Source organism: Sturnus vulgaris, chromosome 2, assembly GCF_052056855.1.
Source record: "Sturnus vulgaris isolate bStuVul1 chromosome 2, bStuVul1.hap1, whole genome shotgun sequence".
NCBI classification, from domain to species: Eukaryota; Metazoa; Chordata; class Aves; order Passeriformes; family Sturnidae; genus Sturnus; species Sturnus vulgaris.
This window is the reverse complement of record NC_142244.1, coordinates 53,394,268-53,418,294: the sequence shown is the minus strand read 5'-3', so window position 1 is coordinate 53,418,294 and position 24,027 is coordinate 53,394,268. Positions and strand designations below refer to the sequence as shown.

The 24,027-nt window shown below is 34.6% G+C and overlaps 1 protein-coding gene across 6 annotated transcripts in view; it reads right to left on the bottom strand.

Moving 5' to 3' along the window:
- The window catches only part of NBEA (neurobeachin), a 452,087-nt gene that overhangs the window by 350,562 nt on the left and 77,498 nt on the right, over window positions 1-24,027 (bottom strand). For all 6 annotated transcript variants that reach the window (XM_088159561.1, XM_088159562.1, XM_014868920.2 and 3 more), the window contains exons 2-7: window positions 22,451-22,682; window positions 15,954-16,054; window positions 15,607-15,702; window positions 13,089-13,210; window positions 5,846-5,972; window positions 1,162-1,281 (exon numbers count right to left, since the gene is read on the bottom strand). In XM_088159561.1, the coding sequence (XP_088015687.1) occupies window positions 1,162-1,281; window positions 5,846-5,972; window positions 13,089-13,210; window positions 15,607-15,702; window positions 15,954-16,054; window positions 22,451-22,682 (798 nt within the window). The remainder of the gene's footprint in view (window positions 1-1,161; window positions 1,282-5,845; window positions 5,973-13,088; window positions 13,211-15,606; window positions 15,703-15,953; window positions 16,055-22,450; window positions 22,683-24,027) is intronic.

Below are 24,027 nucleotides of genomic sequence, written 5' to 3'. Positions count from 1 at the left end.
TCTGTAAAGCTGAGTTACTTATTTATTTAGAAATCAGCACTCAATACTCATAGTTCATTTGGTCTTCCTCTATCCCACATTTTTCCACAGTTTTAAACCTGACAGACACCAAGTTGGCTTGCCTATTTTTGTACATCCCTGGTAGTTTCTCATTAATAACTCCAAGACGAAGTGATTGACAAATCTACTTTACTCAGTCCCTTGGCCCAAAACCTCCTATTTTATTTAAATAAAAAAAATTAAACTCTTGGGACTTATGAACCTTATTATTTAAGGACTAAACTTTATCCTTAATCTTGATAATAAGCTTTTTTTGCAAATGCAGTACAAATGCTACTGATTTTATTGGTGTGTTGGCTTTTCATCGTTCCAGTAAACTTTTTAGATCCTTCTACAGCTTGTACAGGAGCAGCTCCTCCTGCTAAGCATTTTTTATTAAGGAATACAGATCCCCACACCATAGAATCAATAATTCAGACCAGATCCTCTGAGATCTCATCTGGCTTTTCAGTCATCACATTTCACCTATCATGAAAATATTCATATTACCAAGGAGAAACCATGCTCTGCAAAAACTGAAAGGCTAGCCTTTTCTTGCAAGTGAAATGCTACCAAAAAAACTCAAAGAGTAAAAATCAGAACCTTTGGAAGGCAGAGCTCTCCTACTTTAATTAACATGTAATATTTAAACTCTCCCTTTCAAATCCTATTTTGCCTCTAGAATTTAGCAAAAGACAGTTCATTTCCCTAAGGCTTCTTTATCCCTTATAGCAGTCAGAAAGACACGAGAACCATATTATAAATAAAAAATAACAATAGCACAGCAAGTTGATGAATCAAGAACCTCTGAAATTCTACCACAGATTTAGCTAAAGGCAAATTATCCCACAGCCAGAACTTTGAGCCAGAAAGAGCAATATTTTCTGTTTCATTACATCTAGGCTCTCAAATTTTCCAAAGTCAAGGGTACAGAAAGAGAGCACATGTACACAAAAATCCAAAAAGTCAATATTATTACATTTTATTAAGTAGATGAATAAGTAAGAATAATTTTAAAAAGAAAATTTGCAAAAATCTTGATAAAAAAAGTGACACTTTTTTTTCTTTTTTGATAACCTTAAAATGAAAAGTGATAAGGAAAGAAAACCAGTAAAACCTTACATCATTTGTGTTAACGTGCCAGGCCATGTCACCGTAGGATACCAGCTGACCATTCACGTAACAGCGTATTTCACTGTTTCTCCACCGGTTGTAGATGTGTACAATGCTTATCATGTACCACTGCAAAGACATGGAAAATCAATACACAGGGCTAGATTTCGTGTTATAAAACAAAGTTAGTGAATGGCATAAGAAAAAAAATAGTAGTGACTAATCTCAAACTTACAAAAAAAGAGAATCCTTGCAAAGAAATTAAAACACAAGTAAGTGGGACTTTAAGTCCAGTCAATAGAACTGTGCCTAAATGTCATGATGTACCCACCTGCATTTCTTTATGGGATTAGAGGCAAACATGCATACATAAAATTCAATTTCAAGAGTGCAATTTAATTTCAACACTGTTCTGTAAAAAAACCACAGGAAATCCAGACCTATGTGCTCTTACCTTAACAAATTCATATCACACAGCCTGTGTCTTTACATCACAGCTGTCTATCACAAATTATTAAGTAAATAGAAAAAAAACCCACAATAGCAAATTTTACAGCCCAGCTTAAGATATCATTCTGATTGCTCGCTTTGATATTTTTCCTCTATTCTTTACCATTCCAGAAATTTTTGAACTGTCATATTATTAAAAATAATGCATTAAATAATCAGAAAAGGCAGCACAATTTAGTGCTTCCACATACTATTATGGTGGTATACTTCCCATAATTTGCTTAACAGGAATCACTATCTCCCTGACAAAAAATTCAAGAAGAACTCTGGAGTCTTCTTGCTTGGAGACATTCAAAACATAACTGGGCAAAATCCAGAGCAACTTGATCTAGGTGTCCCTTTTTCAAACAGGGGAAAAACGAGACCGTCTCAACACATTCCCCTTCTAATCTAATTGACTCAGTGAAAATGTCAGCTTGTCTTAAAAATCACCTTTTGTATTCTAATAATTTGGAACAATAATTTACATATTCATCATCATCCCTTTCTTGGTATCTTTTTCAATTATCATATTTTGATTTCCATGTTCAGATAAGTCGCTTTTTTCCAAAGTAGGGAAATTCTGCAGCCCTTGAGGCTTGTTGACTCTTCCTGAGCTGGGATAAGTAGATATGGAGCCTACTACTATAAAATTCTGTCTCTCTGTCAGAGAAAATAAAAGTAGATGTTTTCTCATGTTGATTTTCAAATTAGAAAAAGCACAGAATTATGAACAACACAGCATGCAGCAAAATACATTTTGACAATAGCATTACAGTAGTCACCAAAATAAAAGCTATAGATATGACAACACATTTTTACATATCTTTTTCCAGGTATAAAAAAAAAATATTTTTCATTTTTCCCTCCTTTAAACATGCAACGATCAGAAGGTAGGAAAATTCTGCTGATCATCCAATGATGCTTTAGAGTATCTCATTTCTTGTGTTTCCAAGCAAACAGATTTATTGGGCAATACTGGAATAAAGAAGTACTGCTCCAGCTTTCGCTTCTGAAGTCATGTATGGAAACTTTTTTTTTTTCAAGGAACCATGAACAAAATAATTTTTGTGAGTCACTGTCAACCTCAAAAGAAAACAAACAAACAAAAAAAACAAACAAACCCAAACAAAAAACTCAAACAAATAAACCCCCCACAAACCAAAAAACCTAACTTTTCTGTCTGTGATTTTTCTTTCAAAAGACTTTAAAACGATTTCTGAAAATATACCAATTTGGATTCAACCTCAGCTTCCAGAAGAACTTCATTTTATTTACAGTTGTCTGTACATTGCTATTTATGCTCAGGTACATTGTAAGGAGCTTTTTAACAGTCTATTGGATTTTGTGATTAATCGTGTATTTGCTCATAGTCTTTTGTATTTCTGCATTTAGGCAAATTCTCTAGCACTGGCAATCACTTTTTTTTAAGGAGAGAAGGCAGTATTTTACTACTACACAATGAAACAAACAAAGTTTCACACACAATTTTTCTTCAACTTTTAGTTGGAAAAAAAAAAAATCCTTTTTTTTCCCCTAATATTCAAAAGTTAGCCATATAATTTTTTTTTTCACATTCATCCTGTAGTTTCCTTCCTCATATTATTTTCTCAAAAATGCACAAAGGCCATGTCTCTCTCTGCTGGAACAAGACCTCCTTTAGGTATTACTTAGTAAAAGACCCATCACAATGCATTTTTTGTTTACTGCTGAAACCTGTTAGGCTTAGTCACCCATTGCTAAGTCACTGAGTCACATTCCTATTTCATAGGACAGTACAATCAGAGAGATGAGGCATCACACACTAAGTATTTCCAGGATATGCAACTTATTTCTATCTCTGCTACAGTTAGTAAAGGTGTTCAGGATTAGAAACATACACACACACAAAAAAAAAACTGTTTGCTCTTGACTACACTACTTTCCTGTTGCAGTTTTACAAGAATTGATGCTGAGGCCGAAACTCAAGGGAGCAAAAACACCAGGGTTTACTTACACAAAAATATACATCTGGAGCCCCAAAAAAGCAGTATAGACCAATTAAGCATTACATTGCCAAAGCTCTGTTGAGATGTCAGGCTATTATACTACACCCACATTTTCTACTTGGGGATATGATAACAAAATTTCTCCATATATTTTTTTTTAAATGCTTGCTTTTACATTATAAAACACACCAATTAAGACCTAAAGTAACCACTCAGCACATCCTAAAGTTATAAATAAAGATTACATCTCATACTGTGAATGGTGTCATATGACACAGCAAGAAGATCTTCCAGTGGACAGAGCAACTCTGATCTGCCTACATAAAGCTTTTGACCAGATGACTTAAATTTATCACTTCACTATGATTCACCAAAAATTTTTCAAACCCTCAAACCACGTTATTCAGAAGTTTATGGAGGATGATGATTCTGACAAAATCTATTGCTGAAATACCTGTGTCTGTAAGTAAACGTCTAGGGAACAGTACATCTGATGGCCAAATTCACATCTCAAGTTAGCGTTAAGACAGATAGCTGCTTTTTATAAATGAGTGCACAGTTTTTGAATATATATGTACACATTCAAATCTTGCACAGTGAAAACAATGTCATATCTAAACAACATGAAGAAAATCAATTTGGATGTTAAACAGGATAAATTTTGACAGTTTAGGGCCAGAAATTATATTTAACAGGTTTTATTTTCTCCCTATGCATTACATTCTTTAACACATGCATGAGAACACAAGTTAATGATAGAAAAGTATATATTAAATGATTTAAGAATATATTCTAGAATATTCATTTAAAATACTTTCTAAATATGACATATGACCCAAAGTGTATGAAGCATGAACTCTGGGATATGTAAAACTAACATGGGAGTTGTATTTTTACATACTTCAGCAGATTAGCTGCTTTTGATTAGAAACCAGTATTCATATAATGAGATACACAGGTACTAGTATTTCAGAATTAGTTATTTTGAGTAGCAACAGCAAAATCTAAAATTTTACAGAGTTGGCACAGAGAAAACTAGTCATTTTTATTAAAAATTACCAAAAGCATATCTTGCTAAAATATGAAAGACTATTTCCTCATCAACAGGTGAAGATCAGCTAGATCCCAAAAGCTGATTAACAGTAACGTAATACAAAAGTTAGCAATTACATTCGTTCCTAGACTCAGATGTGCTACTTTAAATTAAAATTGAACTGTCATCAAAATACTTTCCTGGCTATGAAATTGGAAAAACACAAAAAATAGAATTGATTCACTCCAGTAGACTCAGCAGATGTGTTTACAAGGCTTTACACAATCCCAAGTGATAGCCTAGAGAAAGACATTACTTTTTTTTAAGAAAACCACAAGTGACCTCAAAGCTACATGACAAAATTAGAATCAGTGATTTTGAACCACAAACACACACCAAGAGAAATAGGGGAACATGAAGTTGATGTGTGAACAATGGCATTCCCTCCCTAAGAGATTGGTTTCTCAAAAAAAAAAAAAAAAAAAAAGAAATTCAAGCACTGAAATTCAATATACAAATTCTAAGCCCATAAAAAAAATAAATGGGTTTCATAGCAAAATATACACAAGACTGATATGAGTGACAAACACATAATGCTTGCTGGAGAGAAAAGTCAATGCTTCATCAACTAACAATGAAGGCCACAAAATCATTGTTCCCCTAGGACTACGAGGCACAGAGTAGAAATAAACACTAACATGATCTAGAGATGTAATCGAGACTTACTATGAAAAGTGAGAAATCCTAAAAGAGCACTGTATTGGAACAAAGTTCAGAACCTTGTATCATACAGCATCAGATAATGAAATACTAGCATAGCCAGCAAAATTTTCCAAGGCCTTGGCAACAACGTTACCAAGTACAGAATTTTCAGAAACAGAACAATAATATTTAAGTAATTCAATGTAGCCATTTTACAAATACTCAAAATTCTTCTCTAACTGAAGCTAGTTAAGCAGTAGTTTTGAAAAAAGCTGACTTTATAGAACTGTTACACCATAAATTATTACATTTTTCTTGAATGGATTCTGAACTGTAACTTCGCACGTACACTAGAGCAGTTTCTTATAAAGAAGGAATTATGATTAACACTTATAGCACTAAAGGGATTTTAGCCCTCCTCCCAGAAGCACATTGTCACACCTTCAGTGTTAGTCTTGACTGTAAATACCACCTGGCTTACCTTGCGTGGCTGGAAGTCATACTTCACACAGTGCTGGAAACCTTTGCCCTTTGACTTCAACGACGTAACTATCAAGCAGTTGCCAACAAAATGAGCAGAATACCCAACACCTTTGCTAGTGCGGAAACTGGAAAGAAGGAATTTTGAATGAGATAGGGAAAAGGGGAGTTATTTAATAAAAAAAGTCCAAATACTGCTTTAAACTGCCATGAAAAAAGAAAACGAATTTGTACCCAGATGGTAAATCTAATTTTCTTCCACCATTCTTTGTGAGGAGATATTCACCATCAGCACTTAATTGATTCCAGGCTACATTTTAAAAATCAGTACTTTTTTTTCCCTAAACTCCAAGATAGTAAATATATCTATCATGTTTCACCCTCCATTTCTTAATCATTATTTAAAAAAACACACCTGATTAAAGTTGTGAAGAAATACCAGTTACAGAACTGTGAGATGCCTTGAAATTTTGGGGGGTTCAGAGAGCAATGCAGATGGTATGACATACAAATTCGGATTCAAGATAATTATCATGCACAATAATTATTTTTCAAGACATTAATAAATTATGCTAATGATATATGAAGTTTTTAATCATCTGAGTTGTGGATATATTTTCATTTGTCAAATGGATAAAGGACTGCAATTTTAAGAAAGAAGGTTTAACAAGGATTTCCAAGCTTTCTTGTGACAAATAACAAAGAACGGTAATGCAGAAAGCTCATACATTTCTTCACATTTATTTGAAATCAAAAGCATTTCAAAGAGCAATTCTGGACTTCTTACGAAAACACTTTACAAAGGTAACTGGTGAAAGCTCACGAATGACAATCACTGAGCAATTAAAAAAAGGCAAGTTCATACCTACAGCTATGCTGCTTAATCACTTCTGAAAAGCTAAGTACGATGAAGAGCAGTTTGCTATCAATAATATGGAGCATACTGCGTACAACTTCTAGACTTTTATTTAATAAATAACCAATCACTGAAATACAAAGTCTAGATGGTGAATTTAATCTATGAATTCTGAAATGAAGTAAAAAAACCCTACTAATTTTAAGCATTTGTATGACATCCTGTCACCCACTAATTAACACTTTCTCATTCTCTTAACTTATAAAATGATTTTAGGTTATTGCAATAATAATGCTTTAAGTTGTTTCTTTGTTGCAACATTCTTTAAACACTTGTATTAGTTTTTTTCTAGTAATATTAAGAAATGAAAGGTACATGCAAACACTAAGTCCAAATCCCATCTTCCTTAACAGCTGCTGAAATAGTATCTTTTTAGACTACCCTACTGCACATATACAATCTTGATTTTAATGCGGAAAAATTTGCATATTTGTGGAACCTATTCCATCGTCAGAAATTTACAGTTAAATCAATATGTGTACATTATTTATGGAGAGAACCAGATTTTCCTCTTTGCTCACTGTCAAAAAATAGTTGATAAACCATGACCTTACGAAAAAAACTAACTCCTTACAAGATAGGTGTTGTGATCATACCCTTAGGTGATCAGGGTTTAGAGGCTCATCTCCTGTAAAGGCATTTGTAAGGGATGTAAAAAAGAGGCATTCAAATTCTAAAATTCTAGAAAGCCACTTTTGTTGTAGTGAATTAGAATACTTTAATTTTAAAATCAGAGTAAACAAAACAGGTGTAATAGCACCTATAGATGATTTTTCTGATTTTTTTCTGATTTTTCTGGGTACTAATGAATCCTTGCACAGAAGTTCCTATTTCCAATGTTGAAGTATATATAGCATATATATATTTTTTTCCCCCAAATTCAGGCTGTGTCTTCCTCATTCATTCATCTGCTTCTCTATATTGTACATAGTTCTCTCTCCCCTCAAGCTGCTCTGCTGAAAAGGAGCATTATTCCCACCACTGCCTTTAATAAGGGCTTCCATAGAACCCTCTTTGCAAAACAGAATAAAAGAAGGGTTTCTTTAATAAATGTAAAATGTCCTCTCTAAATAAACCTAAGATATAACCTAAGAATGAAGAGAAATATAACATGCTGTCCATTACCACTGACCTGACTGTGAAAACACTTTATATAACACTGCCATTCCTTTGCACCCTTTGAAAACTATTTTAAACCTGGATCATGCCAATGATCTGGCTTCCACAATGACCCCATAGGAAGCTAAACCCCTCAATGAAAGAAGCAGTGAACGGCTTCATGGAAAATATCACTCATATACACGTTACCCATCTATACAACCTGCACAACCACAGCACTGAATTTTGTGCAAGAAATTGAATGCTAAAAAAACTAAAATGCAGTCCTTACAATAAGAGCAACTGAATGTGCAGTGAGATAGTTTGAGACTTTATCTCCTTAGGGCTTTATGCTATTCAAGGAATTTTTCAGAAGGTAATGGCAACTCTCACAATGCTAAATCTGTTCCTCAGTAATATAAGTCATCTTTACAGTTCCAAATGGTTTTATTTAACAGAATCCCATTTTGAAGGATATTAAAATAAAGATATTCGCTACATTTTGACATACGATGTTGTATTATTTAATTAGAGATGTCAAACATAATAATTTCTTTTAAATTACCAACAGCCAACCACTGCAAATATCAATGTTTTTACCTGACAAAACATGATTACCACTGTGTAAAATGTATCCTACTACTTTGACAAGAGCTAGAAAGCATTTTGAAATAAAGACTATCTCTTGAAGAATTGTCTACATCTTTAATTTTTTTCCCCCCCTTTCCTATCCTTCAGGGTTACTGGGTTGATTTTATCTCCATTTTGATGAAATCAGACTATTCCTGAAATTTTCAACACCGAGTTGTCCTTATGCATGTAACTTCCTGCAGTTCAGCACACAAACAGAAGAAAGCAATGAAATAATGAAAAAAACTGCTCATTTCTTACCAGGGCTCTTTGCCTTGGAATGATCTTATAAACGTGAAACTTAACCAAGACTTTACTTTTTTTCCCTCCAAATTAATTAGAACAGTAGTTAAGAAACTGAGTACTCAAATATGTTCTGTTTACCTCATCATACTATATAGTATTATATATATATATAATATATAGTATTACTATATAGTATTAATCTTAACATTTTATTTCCTGCCAAAGGTAATGTAGGCTAGGACTGGTCTCTAAGATATTGCAAAGAAATTCTCTTACCAATTACCTACATGTGCATAACTTGCCATATCCAAAGATAAAATTCATGGAGAAAACAAGAGCAGTACCATCAACAGCCATATGGTTTTATGAGCCTTAAATTACTTCCCATAGCAGCTGGAACACAATTTTACTACAGTTTGTTCATATAATCTTTACAATAATGTTTGATTTCAGCCAGTTTCTCAAAGCAGCTACTGAATGTTACTACACTTCCATAGCAAGAAAGCATTCTTCCACCCACCAGAGGAACTGCTTAGGGATTCCAGTTTCTTTAGCTTAGGATTTTATCAGCAATTTAACATATGATAGTATAGATATTGAGAAGATATTAATTCATTCTTACCTGAAAGGTGTAGGTGAAATTGGCATTCTACTAAATTTGGAATTCCACTATAGCCTTTTGTAACTGTTCTACATTATCTCTATTATCATAAGTCCTAGAGAAGATCTGAAAATACTAGACAGCTTGATTTTTGGATGGTTTTGGTTTTTTCCTTTCCTCCCTGTCTCTGTAAACTGAAATGTAGAATGCACTTTCAAAAGTTTTAGTCATTCTTCCATTTAATGCTTGTGGAAGCGCTTTGACTTTTTATGGACAAAAACCAATTATGAAATACCAGCCTCAATTCACTTTCTAATTCTTTTACAGAACCTGATAGATAATCTGAAAGAAAGCACCTCTTAAAAAATAAAAAAATTAAAGAACACAAAAAAAAAATCTGGAGAAATCAATCTTAGCATCTGGATTGACCACATGTAATTCCAGGCCTTAATAACTATACCACCCATCTGTTTTTTTTAGCAGAAACAAGTAAAGTGATTTAGGGGATGGAGACTTCCCAGTTGAGCATGCTTAAGGTGAGCCCTAAATATCTAAATTTCCAGAGTGTTTATGACAAAGAATCTACACCTTATTTTTAAGGAAACATTTCCAACCATCTGTTAAAGTATGATAAGGATTATTATTATTATTATTATTTTACTATGTCTTTTAATTGTGATAGTGACCATAGTACTATATATCTAAAAGTTTGAGTTTTCCTATTTTTCAGTCTACCCACTGGATCACAGATTAAAGAACTTCATTTGTTAGCATCAGTGCTTGGCACCTCTGTATAGTGGCCTCAAACTGACTGACAACATCAATTTATCATCCTATAGTAAAAACCTGCATACCTTTTCTCTGTGAACTTCCCAGGCAGCTCCAAGCAACATTGACTCCTTCTCTCTTCCTTTTTCCTCCTTCTTCCTTCTGCATGACTGGCTAACTCCTTCCCATCCCTCACAGGACAGCCAGCAAACTCTCTTTTCTCTTCTTCTCTGTCCTCCTAACTCTTTATACTTTTTTTTCTCACATGCATAACACCTGCATGCCCTTTTACTCTTTTGTGATTGGTCAATATACATCATCATTCCAAGCTTCTTCTCCTTCAATGCTTTTCACCTGTCTTATACAGCTGCATCCCATTAGGGATCAAGCTCAGCTGCAGCCCCATTGCTAATCTTCCACAATCTCCCACATTCATTCATTATAAAATGTGTTTTCCAAGGGACAGTTCACTCAAATAGTGAACTGGTACTATTTCCAAATAGTACCAGTTTTTCCCATGTCTCTAAACAGAAATAGCAATTCTTAACTGTAAATGACATTCCAGTAATGCTTTCGCCAAGATTTCAGCAAGGAATCACGTCACCTTTACTATTGTCACTGTTTGTTCGGACTATCCTTAAAAAGATCACATTAGCTCTTTCAGATAGAGCAATGAAAATGGATTTTATGGTCAGTTGATAACCTACAACAATCCTTAACATCCTGGTGTAATTCCTGCCGTCTAACATATGACAACTGATTCCGTAAGCACAGCACCCATTAATCACTGCTGGGTATATGACATTGGTCGGCTCATACTAAAATTTCTGCTACAGAATTCTGAACCTTACCCTTTGATTTTGACTGCTGTGCCTTGTTGTTATTTATTGTTCATGCAAATGTCAGACTTCTAATTTTCTTCCAGGTTTGTCACAATCAGTTTATAATTGGTAAGATAGCTTCAATACTGTTCCAATGCACAAGTGTTAATAGACTGTCAGCAGCTGCCAAACATCATCCTCAGAGATAATTAAAATTATTTTTTTTTTAGAAAAAAACAAATTGGCTTACAATTCTTGAAGCAGGGTTTAGCATGTCCCTAATAACAGAACAGTAGCAAATTTCCCTCACATCTGGCAAATGTGAGAGCATTTCTTTGCTTCCCTTCTCCAGTTTTAAGAATCAGTTTTCATATCATGGCTGAGCTGATGCAACTGCTGTCTCACACCACAAAGGCACTGCACTCACTTAAAGCCTTGACTTTAAGTGACACATTTTTCACCTAGTTAAACTAAAAAAGATATTACATGACCAAAAATCATGTTGAATGAAAATAATGTTTGCTTTGGTATCTTTCTCTTGGTGATGACTGTGTGTGACACAAACTTTCATGTCTGAAACCTGTGTAAAGTTTAGATGGATATTTTTCCTATTTTCAATTACTAATTAGAGTTTGGTTTAATCATCTATATTAAAATAATAATAATTTGCATTGCTCCTGTCATGGCAAAATCTGCAGGGTTACATCTTAGGCCCTGTGTTTTTCAACATTTTCATAAATGCTTTGGATGCAGGACTAGAAGGGATAAGCAAGTTTGCAGATGTTAGAAAACTGGGGGGAGCTGTTGACCCATTTGAAGGCAAGGAGGCCCTGCAGAGAGACTGACAAAGAAGAGGACTGGGCAATCACCAACCATATGAAGTTCAAGAAGAGCAAGTGCTGGATTCTGCACCTGGGATAGGGAAACCCTAGATGGACAAACAGACTGGGGAATGAGATGCTGGAAAGCAGTGCCATGAAAAGGAACCTGGGGGTCCTGGTTGGTGGCAAGTTGACCATGAGTCAGCAGTGCCCTGGCAGCCAGGAGGGCCAACCCTGTCCTAGGAGGCATTGGGCACAGCATCACCAGCCAGGTAAGGGAGGGGATTGTCCTGCTCCACTCTGAGCTGGGGCAGCCTCACCTCGAGTGCTGGGGGCAGTTTTGTGCACCAGAATACTTAGAAAGACATTAAACTATTGTAGAGTGCCTAAAGGAGGGCCATGAGAATGGTGAAAGGTCTAGAGGGGAAGCCGTGTGAGGAGCAGCTGAGGGCACTTGGTCTGTTCAGCCTGGAGGAGACTGAGGGGAGCCCTCACTGCAGTTACAGTTTCCTCCGGAGGGGAAGAGAAGAGGCAGGCACTGATCTCTGCTCTGGGGTGACCACTGACAGGACCGGAGGGAATGGCCAGAAGTTGTGTTGGGGGAACGTTTAGGTCGGATATTCATTAAAGATTCATCACCCAGAGGGTGGCTGGGCGCTGGAACAGCTGCCCAGGGAAGTGGTCACAGAGTTCAGGAAGTGTTTGGACAATGCTCTCAAGCACATGGTGTAATGGGGATGGTCCTGTGCAAGGCTGAGTTGGACTCAAAGATCCTGATGGGTCCCTTCTAACTCAACATATTCTGTCATTCCATTATTTCCTTCTGAGACCTCTGAGATCGGTATATTCATTTTCTTAACGTGCATTATATTCACATTAAATTTTCACATTTTTGGGGAACCGGTGATCAGTAAGCCATATTTATATTCACAGATCTACTTTCTATTACCTTTAGCAAACGTGCAAACCGTGCACTCTGAATTTAACAGATTTATTTTGTAGTACTGACTTCAGCTGAGAATCTCTATCACCAAACAGAAAATACAACAACATTCTCCATTTAAAGCTCTAAGAAATAATACATTTTAGAATTCCTAAAGAAACCACAATACTAGATTTTATGGTTTATCTACAAGGCACATGTCTTGAATCTATGGATTTATGAATTGCAAAGTGAAAATGACAGATGGTTTTCTAAGAGTTTGTATATAGTGAGCAGGCATTAAAATCTGCAGATATTTGGCAGGGGCAGGGGGAAAGCATGTCAGGGACTTGAATGAGAAAGATTAACAGTTGTTAGGAAGCCAGAACAAACCATAACTGCAGCATTATAAGCAACTTACCAATAGAGATAGGGTTTATCCTTATCTACATTGATATTGTTTAGTGGATCCATACGAAACCAGGTGTTAAGAGTAAACCCATTTTGATAAGGCCACTTAGCAATAGGAGGCAATGCAATTGCCTAGAAAGAGGGAAGAAAAAAAGAAACAAATAATTAGATTTTTGAGAAATACTGTTAAAAGTAAAAGTTGCCTTTCAAAAATCCTGTCATTCTAGACCTGTAGATCTGCTTTAACTTTAAATATGAAATATAGAAAAAACATTTAAATAGTGATTTGAATTAATGCATTACTTTTCTATCTATTTTAAAATACATTAGCTTTTAACTACATAAATTCTATCAAATAGAGGACACAAAATTAAATTTGTGAATTGGCAATATTAAAAGAACAAAAATAGAAAAATCACTTCTGCTTAAATTAAACTATAAATTCAGCTTTTAATAATTATTAATCTCACCAATATAATTAAATATAAAATCAAATTAATCAATAGATCATAAAATAGAGCTTCATTGTTAAAACTAAAACTAAACATTTCAAGGAACACCTCTGAGATACGACTCCTGCCTCCTGAGAGGCTGTTTCCTGCCTGAAGCAGAAGAGCTGCTTGATGACAAATGGGAACAACACCTGGGAGTAGCAGTACCACCAGCACAAAGTGTCCTCCAGCTGGAGTGACTAACATGCCACTTGCACAGACTGATAGAGATGCAATACAGTACTGGGTAAGCCCTGTAGCTGGGAAAATGAAGCAGCTCTCAGCAGCATATCCATAAACTGGTTCAGTAGACTTGGCTCCGTCATACTGTCACTGAAGTTCTGGATGCATAAGGAGCACACACTTAACTTTAAAGTGGGCCAATTTGATATTTATCATGCTATTAAAAGTTATGCAGTTTCTCTGTCTGATGTCAACATTGTGCATCACACCTGAGAACGAACTCAGTGCTAGTGAACCAGGTGCTGTCCAGTATCTTTCTTGTAATGAAGTGCTTTGTTTTTTTGGTAATTTTCTAAATTTCTGCCCATGGTCCACTTCAGAGTATGTATCCTCTACAGAATTTCAACATGCACTAATAAAGAAGTGTAAATTTGAAACTCATATTTCTTGATTTACAGGTGTGCAGTCCATCATAAGTAGTATGTGAAACAAGATCCTGGAAGGATCCAAACAAAGGAAAGAGACTATGCATTTCAATCAAGAATTCCTGTTTTAGATTCACATCTTTGGACAGGAAGGAATATTTGAAGTTCTTCTCCTGCAAAACCTTTCTTGAACCTCTGATAAAAAAAATTAAATTTAAGAGAGAAATTTCATCAGGATTTGCCTCTGAAGCACAGAAATGTCAAAGCAGTATGTGATACTGGAGACATTCATATTCTGCTGTCTTGCTGGGGTATGTACTTGTAGGAGAGGTTAACTGTGGTTTTAATTTAGCAGGAGATAATGAAACTTTCCCTTTCAAAACTCAGTAATTAATTCTTTATACAACCTCCCTATGCATTTTGCTGACACATGTGTTTATAAGGCTGGATATCAAACAAGATCAAAGAAGTAATCTAGCAGAAAATAACCCAGGTGTGAAACAGTGATTATCAGCCAGTTTACTTCCCTGATGCAATCTGCCATTCTGACAAGTCTGTTCACAAGAAATGGACGCAGTGGTTTGGGCTTAAAGAAAATATCAGTGCTATTGATGGATGAAATGGAGGTAGAGCAGCCTTCATGCACTGGCATGAGAAAACAGGAATCTCGGGATTATTTTCTGTTAGAAGATTCCACGTTCTACCTGAGCATATACCACTCCATACCAGAATGGAATTGTACCTCAGATTTCTATTTCCCAGTATTAACCATTTGTATTTACTCTCTCAATAATCTATAAATCTCCATACAATACTTTGATTTATATGTAGGGGTTTTTTTGGTTTTGTGGTTTTTTTTTTTTGTTGTTTTTGTTTTTGTTTTTTTTTTTTTTTTTTTTTTTTTGAAAGTATGTGCAGTGAATGGAAGAGAGAATATCTACTTGGGAAGGTTTGGAAAGGAATATAATTTCACTACTATAAGTTATGTCCACTGCCTTGACAGAAAGGAAACAGCTGATGGAATCCAGACAAAATGAAAACTTTAAAATAAAATTTATGACTAAACAGTCACTGTAAACTGTGATGATATGAACAAGTTCATTTTTTGTTTTTCCTCAACTCTCTCCTTTATGCAATATTGATTACATTATTCTAATAAAATAACACAGTTCTTTGGAATTTTCAGGTTTTCCTTTCACAGTAATGACCCCAGACCAAAATCTGCTGCTTGATATTCCATCCTCACAAGTGCAACTTCTCAACAACACAACTACCTTTTAAGTCTGTGGAAGGCAATGCCTACGCTACTCAAACAGGTGTTCCTCCTCTCATTTTCTTTTCAAGAACTTCTGAAACCAAATGAAGGGAAATGCAAATGAGGAGGTATTTATTTGTTCTTGAAATTGTAGTATTTTGATTGAAAACTTACTGCAGCACTACAGCCTGGGAAGTTGAAAAAGGTATCAGGCCCATGTCTCTGTGGCATCTGATTAAGGACTGATAATAATTTAACTGCATGTCTTGGCTGTGAAAAAAAGAAAATTACAGAAAAGTCAATACAACCATTTTTGTAACTCTCTAGGCTACAATGGAAAGTGGACAGTTTTCAAACAACAGAGCAAATTAACTCTAAAATAGTTAGTAAAAATGCTTCTTGAACATATGTTCAGTCAACATGAGAAAACAAATTCAAGTTTATATATCCCAGGAGACAGTTTATGTTAACTTCAGGCTCTAACAGAATGACACTTAATGCTTTATCTGATCACAGCTTACCCAGATTCCATTTTCGCCTCGAAGCATGCTGAACAAAAGCTTCAACTCCTTGACAGTGATGCTGTAGCTGGCAAGAACCCCCAACATATCAACTAGGAGATCTTCAAAGGAAAATAAAGTTATTCTGAACTCTGAATTTCATTGCTTTGATAAACACACACACACAAAAAAGCTGAAAATATTAATACCTTTAAAAGTAAGTGTATTCACATATTCTAAAAATCCAACTTCCTTGTATTGAATAATTTACAAAGGATTTAATGTTAAATTTTACATCAGAATTTGATAAAAAGTATTACATTTATGGAGCATTAGTTCTTCCCATTTCACAACATGCATCACACATTATAAACTTGTTCTTCCTGTTGTATACAACAGGATTTTTGGGATAAGCATTCCTTCTTTCCTCTGAAGTTAGCATTTTTCAAAAAATTTTGACCTAAAAGATGCTTTACATTAACCAAAAGCCAGCATTTTATACTATAATTTGTATCATTACCCCATTTTTGCTACAGTGATAATGCTTCTGATCTTTACTGTAATGAAAGGCAGGGCAAAATAAAACAAGAACACCTCCCTCTGGCCCCTGCAAAAAAACTCCAGTCAAACAAAACTAGTCAAACAAAAAGCCAGCAATCAAATCAAACAATAGCAAAAAACAAAACAAAACAAAACCAAAACAACAAAACCAAACAAACAAAAAAAAACCAACAAAAAACAAACAAACAAACAAACAAAAAAACCATAAAAAAACCTCCAACAAACCAAAAAATCATACCAAGAAAATAAAGAGCACAATAAAAAGACGAGATCAAAACTGCTAACAGGTATATGGAATACAGCTTTCATTACAACATCTCAAAACCCATATACTTTTACAGTGGGAACATTAAACAGAGTCTTCCTTTCAGAGACTGTCAGGTTAAATATTACTGACAGTGCTTGAAGTTTTATTTCAAACCCCGGATTTCCATTTTAAGAATTTGTTAGCTTGTTGGATGTTGAACCTTTCCTTATAGTCCACACTTTTCTCTGAAATTAAATGGACCAACAAGAATTACAACTTCCTCTAGCAGGAGGTAAACCAATTTGCTCATATTCACAGATGAGGCATAAGAATTTAATTCCAAGATCAAGAAGTGAAGTCCAGAGTTTTCAAAGCAAAAGAGCTATGACACAACAGAATCAGCATTAACATGCTTTCCCAAATCTGTTCGACAATCACAGGGTCCTCCACTCCCTCTTGCCTCCCTGCTAAAACTTGTAGAAGACATAACTTTCTACATACAAATTTACATTTCATTTGTAGGACTGCATGGTATCCTTGATCGTTAGTGAAAGGATGACTCTTACAGGTGATCAAAAAGAGTAGTTCTCAGGAGAAACAATTTTTTCCAAAGACATTTCACATTCATATTTTGTTTTAAAACAAATTTTCTCTTTGCAAATCTATATATATGTGGTTTTGAGCAAAAGCATTAATAATTATTTAGCTTTTTCCACAATGAAATTAGCCTCTGATCCTTAGCAAGCAAAAGGCATGTGTGAAGAATTAAATATCATTTAATTTGCAGAAGACATAGTAAACTGTTTGGTGAGTGAAATTGCATATCAGGAAGAGCAAAAGAAAAGCTTTGGAACTTAGCAGACATTCTGAATATAGTCCTAATCTCCAAGCACAGATTTCCACCCCCCCTTCATTTCCCCCTCTAAAAAGAGTGCCACATACATTTGTGACAGAATTAGGGAAAACAACATACACCTAAGAAAACGAAATGCCTTGTCTTTCATGGTGGTGAATTCTATGACTCAGCTCCCCCAGTACCTGTCCCCCTCACTGTAGTCTCCAGCCTGCAATGTGAAGCTGGCACATCTTGTGCATGATCAGAAACTGGGAACAGTCACACTGAACAACCAGAAAAGGAAATAAGCACAAGTGAATACTAATCTTTGGCTGATAATTTCACCATTCTTATTTTGTAGTTTCGGCTTTATTTTCTGATCAAGGGACTGCAAATTTTGCTTCCCAGAGAAAAAAAATATTGTGTAGAAGCAAAATTGTCTGGTGAAAATCAGAACACCTTTAAAAAAAATCTTGTAACATAGAGGAAAAAACTTCGAATTAATACAGTCAAATACAGAAATGATTGGCAAATTTTAAAAATCACTGAACATGTGCTGTTTTGTTTCATTGCTATAGCCCTGTACTACCTTATGGACCAAAAAATTCTCATTTCTACTGAAGATGTGAATAACCTGCAGGCATGATAAATACATATTTATAAGTAATGAATTAAACATTGATGGAGAGAAACAAACATAAGCTCTCTAATTATGTAACTGTGGGTAAAATAATGACCTGGAATATTGAAGCCCAGTAAGTAACAAACAAAGATAGAGCAAACAGCATCTGTAGAAGTCGAAGCACTTAAGGCTATTTAAAGATATTTCTGTAAACTTCTCTAAGAAAGGTTTATTTCAATACAAAGACGTAAAAAATAATTATTACATAACTTTATTCATACTTATTAGAAATCTCATAAAAGAGTCAATCCCATCTGATTTATAAATCCTAATAATCCACTCATCTGGACAAAAGTACTACATAGTACAACTGGATTTTTTAAATGTCTACTTTTCTTTTTTTATTTATTTTTATTAAATAAGATTATATATATAACTGGAATCCATGATCTCATTTCAGAAAAAAAGATTGTATATAATAGTACTAAGTCCAGAAGGAGAAAACAGGCAGTTTCTCATTTTTAATGCATTTCTAATTTCTATTAATGGCACCTTCTGAATACTTTCATACTAAGCAGTTTTCATATGTTCCATAAATTAACCAGCAACCTTGAAGGAAAACTTAATTCAGTCACTTAATATGAAAATACAATAGAAAAATGCCTGCCTGTCTTTCAAGTAACGATGCACATATATCAAAATGAAGGGTCTGGCATTAAATTTGGAAGATATATTAAACAGCATTTGAAAGAAAACTTCAGGAAACTACCCTCCTGCCTCCTTAAGCTCTTAATATTACATGGCCATGAAATTGTGAATTTAAACCCTTGCTGGTGATGTAAATTAATTTGTGATAATTTTGCAGTTTTCCTTATGGAATGAGTTGAAAGAGGAAAGCTTGTTAACAGCCCATTAATGACAGAGCAGTCAAAACCCAATATTGTTGCTTGAAAACTAGGAACTTGTTTCAGTGCATAAGAATTGATTCCCATAATTTTAGAACAATTACCTACATCATTGCAACAGAACTGTGGGGGAAAAATGTGACTTAGATGAGACATATTTACTCTCTATGAGTTCAGGCTACTTTCTCATCCATTGTTCAGACTTATCAGATGGGACTACAGACACACCATCCCAAAGGATCCCTCAGAGCAGATGATCTGCTTCACTACTCATCACCTGGAAACACAGAACTGTAAAAAGTGAGTCCCTCAAGGAAGATCCTGTGCAGCTATTAAAAAAAAAAAACAATTAAAAAGCACCAATCATCTATGAAAATATGTTCTCCTGAACTACTGATAAAATGGCTGACCAGTCTCTATATTAGCACAGCAGATTGTCACAGTACAAAGATTTTTTTTTGAAAGGTGATGCTTCTGCAAAGCAAATTGAGCCCATTTGGATTGCCATTGAGATTTTCAAAGCGATTAAGCTTTTATTCTTCAGCCCAGAATCTGTAAAATCACATGAAGTTATTTAAAGTACTTAGAACCTCATGAATCTGAGAGTCTTCATCTAAACCAACAGAGAAGTTCTTCTCATTGCAAAAGTTTGGCTACATGTTTATTTGCTGCTGTCTTACTATCATAAACTCAGAAAAGAGTGGATTCAGACTTAGACTGGTCCTCAAAGTGTGCTGTCAGAACATAAAACAGACATTACTTCCTGTCTTGTCTATTTAAACCCTATCTAGGTCTAATCAAAGTGTTTCAAAAAGGAACAAGTGAGATAACCTAAAAACAAACAATCAACTCCCAGAGAACCAAACTATCAAAAAAACCCAGAAAACCTGTACCCTTTACAGATGATAAAAGCCAATTTCAAGACATTGGGCTGACAGTGTTACCAACTGTTTTGGAAAAAATGGGGTACTAACTTCCTAGAAGTAAAAATTAACATAGCTCTTTTTCAAAACATCCTCCCTTTCATGTTAAAAATAATTTTAACACAAAATTTATTACTTTATTCCCTGACTTGGGAAGTTCATAAAAATATTTGAGGAAAAACAATTCTACAATTATGACCTCAACAACTGCATAGGATGTTAGGGAACACAGATATTGCATTACTTGTCATTGATTTTGCCTAATATTGAAATAGTTATTACATTACCTTTTTTGTTACTTCTGACTTATTACCAATATTACTACTACCACTTATAAAAGGAGACTAAGGTGCTTACAGAAATCAAGAGATAAAAGCAAAATCATCTATTTTGTTGCTTCCATGTCTTGTTCAAAAAAAAAAAAAAAAAAAAAAAAGAACTCTCCAAAAATCATCTATTTACAGTTATCAGAGAAAAACCCTAGGAAGTGTGATTCTGTTAATCCCTGCTCATGATATATAGATGAACATTCAGATAATTAGAAACACACCACAAAGCTAAAATGTTACCAGAATTTCAATTTCAGTTTTGATTTTAAATTAAATATGTACTCCCTTCATCCATGTAAGCATACCAAACAACAAGCTTACTGAAGTTTTTTTTCAGAAGATCTCTTTCTGAAGCTCTGTGTGACCACCTCAGAAAAAAGATCAATGAGGTAGAATATCCATTAGGTTGTTTTTTTAAATTTACTATCCCTGGCTTATATTAATACTGTTAATTCAGAGTGATTTTTCAATTTCCAAATGCTCCTAAAAGTCAGATCCTATGCTCTTGATTTCGGGCTTCTATAATTAGCTAGGCAGTTTAAAACACAACAACTCTCTAATGGAGGCACCATTACAGTCTTGTATGCCACATATACAAGTACCATTTACAGGATCTTAAATTGGACAAATTTTGTTGGTTGTGTTGGTGGTTTCTTCTTCCCAGGTAAACCCAGCACATTCATGTAAGAACATTATTTCCATGAGTAAAGCCTTGAAAAATTTTAGGATAGAAATTTTTGTTCTCATCATATAATGTGCTATATTTAACACGGATTAAAAGAGTATCTTTACCCTTACACTATACTGACATACCATACTTACAAATACTGTAAAACAAAACTTTTTTGGTGAAAACCATCATTTATGAATCTATTGGTCTGCTATAACTTTCTGAATTTCACTTTACCATGAAATTAGTATTCAGCATAAAACTTATAATTTTAGCATTTAGATATATTTCTAAACAGGATGTTGATTATGACTTGCTTTGAAAAACAGTATGTAGTTTTTCCAAATACTTAATATTACAAACACATTTGTACTGAAAAAAAAGAGAAAAAGACAAGGAAAAAATAATTCCTCAGTAATCCAGCTTTCATTCTACTGTTATCACCTTGCTTCTTGTCTGAAATCCTTGCTAGTTTACTGTTCCACAAATCCTGTCTATGTGTCGAGAATCAGATGATCAACTAAAATATTAGAATTACAGAAGGTAAACCTATGAAATCTTTCAAAAAATGCCTCACAATATAACTATCCTAACATCAGTCACAAACAACATAAGAATTAAGAACTACTTTCACATTGTGTTGAAATAAACTGTCTAAGCTCACTCAGGGAAAATAAATAGTAATCATATATATCTCTTCACATGCCATATTTAAATGTGATGAGTAAACCTGTTCTGTATCCAAGTAATCAGGATTATAATCTGTACCTTGTTACAGAGAGGATGTAGTGTGCAATATCATAAACTCCTTCAAGCATACTATGAAAACCTTAACTGGGCAATAATTTCATCACTTATTTTCAGTAAACAAACAAAGCATGCTATTTTTTTAATGCTGCAAAATGCTATAGGATGTTAAAACCCACAAATGTAACAGATGAAAATGTATGATAGGGATCTCAGGAATACATTATGGAATGATTGTTTAATATAATCTACATGTCCAGCATTCAAACCTGTAAATAATACCTGTTATGCTGTCAGATGAGGTTATGTTGAAAATGGATCTAGCAATTCTGAATCATGACTAAAAATTACCAATGTATATAAAAACTAAAATATTGCCTTGTAGTTAAAAAGTCTAACATACTGTTTTTAATTATTTTAATTTTTTTATCACTAAAATAACAATATCTTCTCGAATTAACAACCAGTTATTTTACACAATGTATCTACAGAGATTTCAAACTAAGAATATATTTTTGTCATTTTCCTGAAGTTAATAATAAAGTACTTCTGACTCAATAGCAGTACTAATGAAAACATCATTTTACATAAAAACCAAAACACCCCATACCCTTCTATAATCACAAAACATTGGCAGGACAAGAATGCAATAATTACTTTATCACTTGGCAATTTATACCTGCAATCATGTCGTCCACAGTGCTCATCTTCAGCAGTACCTGTTCAATTAAGCCAACTTCCGTGCTAGTCTGTAAATTACGGACACTTTTACGTAGAATTGCAGTGAACATACTCCAGATTTCTGCTTGGCACGTTACATCACAGTGCTCCAAAAGCTCTGACATGCATGTAATGCTCTCTGCATCCTGGATTATAAAGTTCATCTCTAGATCAAATTCGCCACCAACCAGCTAAAAAAGAAAACAAGAACAGCGTTACAATGTGAAATACATAATTTAGTGTCTCTTATACCTTCATACAGAATTCAATACAGAATATGTTTTACATGGTCAGAGAAGTAATTTTGATAAGAGAAACTCACAGCTATGCTTTGTAAGAGCAAATTAACAATTATGCTATGCAAAACAAAGCTTGTAAAAAATAAACAAATATAATAATTTACTACCTTCAATTTTGTCACTGTGCTGAATACAGCATCTCAATAAAATAAAATCAAAAACAAATATATTTTAAGTATTCCTTCCTATGAAGTAACTGAAATGGTAACTTGGCCGAGAGAGACGTAGTGCAGAACCTGAAAAGCTCAAGAAGCAATTGAGGCTTTTCCACCATTCTCTGAAATTTGCCTACTCAAAAAATAAAAATGACAGTAACTTAGCTTTTCCTCCTGATATAAGCTAACATTTGCCCTTAGTTTTGTGTTTGGAACACCTTACTGCTTTTTCCATTGTCCCACCCAAGCAGTCATGGAGTTATGTGCAGAAGAAGAACCTCATCTGCTCTGGAGTAACACAGACATAGAAAATTTACATTATTATACCACACATTAGCTCATCATGTGGTCAAGGAGACCTACTGGCTGGTGCAAGGCAGAGATTGCACCAGGAAAGGAACAAGCACTCAGATAAGAAGTGAATTAGCAGTACTGATGAAATTACAGTCTGATTCCTATCTATCCAGGTACTGGCAAAACACTAGCCAAAGTCCTAAGCTCCAATTAAACAACAGAACTACCAGGCATGTATTAGGAGGGAGGGAAAAACAAACCAGTAAAGAAAATATAGTCAGGACCAAATGTATCTTCAGGAATGGAATTCAACAATTTTGATCAGTCATTTGTGTATCTTAAAAAGCTGAACTCAAGACAATCTACTAAACCAAATATGAAATTTATTAAAAAAAAAAGTACTCTTTTAATGGCATAAACATCTTTCAATTCTGAAAGAAACACAGCTTGACTGTCATGCATCCTACTTTATCCTAGTAACTCTGAAGAATTTTGAAAGTCCCAGTGTGAAATTTCATAGAATCATGGAATCACAGAATAGCTTGGGTTGGAAGGAACTTCAAAGATCATCTGCTTCCAACCCACTGCCATGGAACCTTCAGCTTGGCCAGGTTACTCAGAGTCCCTTCCAGCCTTGGTGAGCTTCTCTGGGAAACCTGTTCCAGTGCTTCATCACTCTCACAGTAATATCCTAATATCTAATCTAGACCTTCCATCCTTCAGTTTAAGGCCTTCCACTCCCTCAACCCATCAGTACATGCCCTTGTGAAAACTCCCTGTCCAGCTCT